Genomic DNA, 6,000 nt, shown 5'->3' on the forward strand with positions numbered 1-6,000 from the left:
GTAAAACGTGATGTAATCAACAACGGCCAATGTTGACTTTTTTTAATTGGGGCTATGCCAGTCTATTACAAATCACACTGACAGTACTTTTGACAGTATATCAATATGAAGGAAGAATGGTTTGAAGTAAGGCTGGGACAAAACCAGTATTGCGATATTGTTTCCATGGCAAAAATGTAAAAAACAAAGCAGTATTAACTCTCTGGTTCTTTAAAAACCTTCTGTATGTAAAATATTGCGGGCAATAGTTTGGAAAATAAATGCATGTGACTCTGGATGACAAAATAATGTTTGTTTCCAACATAAGGGCTGTTTTCCTAAAGAAGTTAAATCCGCTTCATGTTTTATTGACTTGCCATGATACTAAAGCCCGGCCCTAGTTTGAGGGGACTGAAATGCATCAGAAAGGTATTGGGAAGTTCAGAAGCTCATCAGGCAATAATTTTGTATGATCTTCTGTGTAGAAAGATTTTATTTTTTATTTCACCTTTATTTAACCGGGTAGGCTAGTTGAGAACAAGTTCTCATTTACAACTGCGACCTGGCCAAGATAAAGCAAAGCAGTGCGACACAAACAACAATACAGAGTTACACATGGAATAAACAAGCGTTCAGTCAATAACACAATAGGAAAAAAAGGAAGTCTATATAGAGTGTGCAAATGGCATGAGGTGGTAAGGAAATAAATAGGCCATAGTAGCGATGTAAATTACAATTTAGTAAATAAACACTGCAGTGATAGTTGAGCAGATGGTGATGTGCAAGTAGAAATGAATACTGGTGTGCAAAAGAGCAGAAAAGTAAATAAAAACAATATGGGGATGAGGTAGGTAGATTGGGTGGGCTATTTACAGATGGGCTATGTACAGCTGCAGCGATCTCAGATAGCTGATGTTTAAAGTTAGTGTGGGAAATAAGTCTCCAGCTTCAGCGATTTTTGCAATTCGTTCCAGTCATTGGCAGCAGAGAACTGGAAGGAAAGGCGCCCAAAGGAGGTGTTGGCTTTGGGGATGACCAGTGAGATATACCTGCTGGAGCACGTGCTACGGGTGGGTGTTGTGAGGCCTAGTTCCACCCCCCTAGTCTGATGTAGTGTGTGGTCTTGTCCAATCTGTTCTACTGAGGCTTGTAGAGGGAAACAGCAGACACATACGTGTTTCTGAGCGTCTCATCTTTCAGTAATGGGGTCATAAAGCGTTCAAAAGATAGAGATACAATTGTAGGAAGAAAATAAAAACCACTCTGTTTATTACAATTCAAGGGCTTTATTGGCATGGGAAACATGTTTACATTGCCAAAGCAAGTGAAATAGATAATAAACCATACAAAATTACATGCCCTGTAAAAATAAAATAAACTCAAATTCACTAAACATTAAACTTACAAAAAAAAAAAGACATACATATATACATACACTGCTCAAAAAAATAAAGGGAACACTTAAACAACACAATGTAACTCCGAGTCAATCACACTTCTGTGAAAACAAACTGTCCACTTAGGAAGCAACACTGATTGACAATACATTTCACATGCTGTTGTGCAAATGGAATAGACAACAGGTGGAAATTATAGGCAATTAGCAAGACACCCTCAATAAAGGAGTGGTTCTGCAGGTGGTGACCACAGACCACTTCTCAGTTCCTATGCTTCCTGGCTGATGTTTTGGTCACTTTTGAATGCTGGCGGTGCTTTCACTCTAGTGGTAGCATGAGACGGAGTCTACAACCCACACAAGTGGCTCAGGTAGTGCAGCTCATCCAGGATGGCACATCAATGAGAGCTATGGCAAGAAGGTTTGCTGTGTCTGTCAGCGTAGTGTCCAGAGCATGGAGGTGCTACCAGGAGACAGGCCAGTACATCAGGAGACGTGGAGGAGGCCGTAGGAGGGCAACAACACAGCAGCAGGACCGCTACCTCCGCCTTTGTGCAAGGAGGAGCAGGAGGAGCACTGCCAGAGCCCTGCAAAATGACCTCCAGCAGGCCACAAATGTGCATGAGTCTGCTCAAACTGTCAGAAACAGACTCCATGAGGGTGGTATGAGGGCCTGACGTCCACAGGTGGGGGTTGTGCTTACAGCCCAACACCGTGCAGGACGTTTGGCATTTGCCAGAGAACACCAAGATTGGCAAATTTGCCAATGGCGCCCTGTGCTCTTCACAGATGAAAGCAGGTTCACACTGAGCACACGTAACAGAGTCTGGAGATGTTGTGGAGAACGTTCTGCTGCCTGCAACATCCTCCAGCATGACCGGTTTGGCGGTGGGTCAGTCATGGTGTGGGGTGGCATTTCTTTGGGGGGCCGCACAGCCCTCCATGTGCTCGCCAGAGGTAGCCTGACTGCCATTAGGTACCGAGATGAGCTCCTCAGACCCCTTGTGAGACCATATGCTGGTGCGGTTGGCCCTGGGTTCCTCCTAATGCAAGACAATGCTAGACCTCATGTGGCTGGAGTGTGTCAGCAGTTCCTGCAAGAGGAAGGCATTGATGCTATGGACTGGCCTGCCCATTCCCCAGACCTGAATCCAATTGAGCACATCTGGGACATCATGTCTCGCTCCATCCACCAACGCCACTTTGCACCACAGACTGTCCAGGAGTTGGCGGATGCTTTAGTCCAGGTCTGGGAGGAGATCCCTCAGGAGACCATCCGCCACCTCATCAGGAGCATGCCCAGGCGTTGTAGGGAGGTCAAAATCCAGACCTCAATGGGTTGATAAATTTGATTTCCATTGATAATTTGTGTGATTTTGTTGTCAGCACATTCAACTATGTAAAGAAAAAAGTATTTAATAAGAATATTTCATTCATTCAGATCTAGGATGTTATTTTAGTGTTCCCTTTATTTTTTTGAGCAGTATATATATAAGGTTGTATTTTCAATTGTTTGTTCTTCACTGGTTGCCCTTTTCTCGTGGCAACAGGTCACACATTTTGCTGCTGTGATGGCACACTGTGGAATCTCACCCAATAGATATGGGCGTTTATCAAACTTGGATTTAATCTCTAATTCTTTGAGGGTCTGTGTAATCTGACAACCGCATCTAGTGGCTAACAGAGGTTACTGACGTAAACCCGGTTCTATGAGCCAAGCAATTGAGGGGTGTTCTCTAACAACCCCATTTCCACATTTTGCTGCTGTGATGGCACACTGTGGAATCTCACCCAATAGATATGGGCGTTTATCAAACTTGGATTTAATCTCTAATTCTTTGAGGGTCTGTGTAATCTGACAACCGCATCTAGTGGCTAACAGAGGTTACTGACGTAAACCCGGTTCTATGAGCCAAGCAATTGAGGGGTGTTCTCTAACAACCCCATTTCCAAAACTCAGCACCCCTTGTTTGGGAAATGCTGGTATACAGGGACATATCAATGGCTCCAGTAGCATTTTCAGACTGCCAAACCAAACTATGCTGCCTTGAATATGTTTTTTGTTATATGGTTCTTTCCAGCATGGTTCCCGTACCTATAGTGGATATGTAACCAGGCCAGGGCAGATGTGTTTGGCCTTAAAGTGTGAATCAGGCACAGGTGTCTTAGTTACCTAAACCTGAAGTGTCCGTCCTCGTTGGGGTGGCTCTGGGTGTCCTTTCCATCGGGTCCGTAGGTACAGTTGGGGGCTGTTCCCACCCCGCACATCTGACACAGGGGCAGGTCATCTGTCCAGCTCTGATGCTACCAGGGTGGAGTTTGAAGAATGACATTAGCTATTGTGTTAGTCATGGCGATCGTACTTATGTAGCCTAATTCTATGGTTTTAGTGTTCTGACAACCATTGAAATTGTCCTGCTTATTTGTCTCCTCAGACTTCTGCTTCCGTTAGGCTTTGACGACCGTAGAAACTACAATATTCACATAGAAACTTAGGCTCAAAGTGTAATATTAAGTTAAGTGTTTTCAGAAAATATCCCGTTCTTCACTACCATTGGCTAGCTACTGTAGATAGAACCAATTATTTGGATAAAACTCAACTGACCCGTGGCTAAGAAAATCTACCCTTAAATAGTAACTAGATAAATACATATAAATTGCCAAGTGAAGAACACAAACTTAGTTAGCTAGCTGACTAAGCTAGCAATGTTTTTAGCCACGCTAGGCTAGCGGCGGATGTTGCTGTTTGCGGCACAGGGCCCGTGAAGTAGTTGTTTCAATTGTCCTTTGGAGAGCTAGATTACTTTATTCAAACAACAAAATGTGACTGGAGTTTTTTTTTAACAATAAACACGTCTACAAAAGGGAGAAATCGTTTTTGTCTTACGCTTTGCATCATTTGCCGACGCTGAGACGCCATCTTTGATGGAACTCTGTGGACAACAACTGATGCATTCATGGGCGTCAACCTTGCGCAACGATTGCGCATTGGCACACGTTGATCTTCACGTCTCGTTGATTTTCACGTCAAAATGTGCTTGAAAAGCAGTAAAGGGAGATATCTGAACTTCAATCAATCAAGTTTCGTCTTCATACCTGAGCTTCTTCTCATTACTCTTTCTTCTCGTGACTCTTGAGTAATCCAAACGGAGAGCGACCATTCAAATATACGTTATCAACTAAAGACTGTTTGCTACAGTAAAACAAGTTTGCTTCTAATTTCCTTTATTATAGCGCCATCATGTTGACATGTGTTGTATAACACATCGAGAGCCGAGAAAGAGGATGGAACATTTATTAGTTAGAGTCATATGTGCTTGCTGAACAACTTTAGAAATTCGACATATTATTATTTTCTTTTTGGCACATGTAGCGACAAAACTGTAAAAGCTACCAATACCAAAACAACTTTGAAATGTGCAGGCTCACTGTCCTCAGTGTTTGGTGAAAATGTCAGCTGTTTAATCGTGATACATTTTCAATACTATTAGTACAAAACTCACAGTTGTAATACTTCCTGCCTTATGTTCAGAACCTTTCATTGTGCATTCATTGGCTTCATCTTTCAATATCTAAGTCATTCATGCAAAATCAACGTTCGTTATGAAATATTTGCTTTAATCACAAATACAATATATACTATTCAGCAGACAGTCATGCGTGCATCCCAGGACTCAAACCCACTATCCTGGTGCTAGAAGTACCATGCTTTACCAACGGAGCTACAAAGGATAAGGACAACCTCCACTATTATTGGCACCCTTGATAAAGATTAGCAAAAAAATACATAAAAATACAAATACCCAGATATATTTGAAGTGCAAAAACATTTGAAAATTATATTATTTTATTCTAAAACAATATACTAGAACATATATACTTGGCCCAATAGGCAATCAGCAAGCAGTTCTCTTGCCTTCAGGGAGCCATGGAAGTGAATAGAAAGGTGAATCTTCACACAGTTGCAATGTTTTGTATAAACCGATGTATATATCGATATTGTATCGAACAAATGCAACTGATATCAATTTAGATTGTCCATATCGGTGCCCATCACTCTAAAAAAGACAGACAGAGCGTCAGTTTAGCCACTAATTTCGGTTTATGGTGTGTGCTTGCTGTTTGCCTTGCTCAATCATTTGTATTTATCTTCAAAGGATTGCTACAGTACACTTTTATCTCTGTACCTAGATATTGCCATTCACAACTATTGTCAATTGTCATGTAGGCTAGCTTTATTAATCTCTGTACCTAGACAATGACATTCACAACTATTGTTTAGATTTATTAAATTAAACTATAGGATACTGTACATATGATCATTTTTGTTCTATTCAACTCTATTCAATTGTACAGTGCTATTCAATTCTATTCAATTCTACAGTGCTAATCAATTCTACTATTCAATTCTGCAGTTCTTTTCAATTCTACAGTTCTATTTAACTCCATAGACTCAGTCGGTATTGAATAGGACGTTACGGCCCCGCCCGCATTGGCGGAAAACAACCCTTGGTCATCTTGGTTATCCCATTGGCTCACAGCAAAAACGTCACTTTTTTCAAACGCAATTTTCTTTCAAATGCCTTGACTGACATCTCTTTGAAACGCCTATGTAAAGCAACGTG

General features: G+C 41.6%; 1 protein-coding gene across 1 annotated transcript in view; it reads right to left on the bottom strand.

The window, feature by feature from the left end:
• LOC110485597 (TGF-beta-activated kinase 1 and MAP3K7-binding protein 1) overlaps positions 1 to 4,313 on the bottom strand; it is a 29,806-nt gene extending 25,493 nt beyond the window's left edge. The window contains exons 1-3 of the mRNA XM_036940176.1: positions 4,263 to 4,313; positions 3,549 to 3,679; positions 83 to 86 (exon numbers count right to left, since the gene is read on the bottom strand). Coding sequence (XP_036796071.1) covers positions 83 to 86; positions 3,549 to 3,679; positions 4,263 to 4,295 — 168 coding nt within the window. The 5' untranslated portion in view covers positions 4,296 to 4,313. The remainder of the gene's footprint in view (positions 1 to 82; positions 87 to 3,548; positions 3,680 to 4,262) is intronic.
• Between the last annotated feature and the right edge of the window lie 1,687 nt (positions 4,314 to 6,000).

This window comes from Oncorhynchus mykiss, chromosome 13 (assembly GCF_013265735.2).
Source record: "Oncorhynchus mykiss isolate Arlee chromosome 13, USDA_OmykA_1.1, whole genome shotgun sequence".
NCBI lineage: Eukaryota > Metazoa > Chordata > Actinopteri > Salmoniformes > Salmonidae > Oncorhynchus > Oncorhynchus mykiss.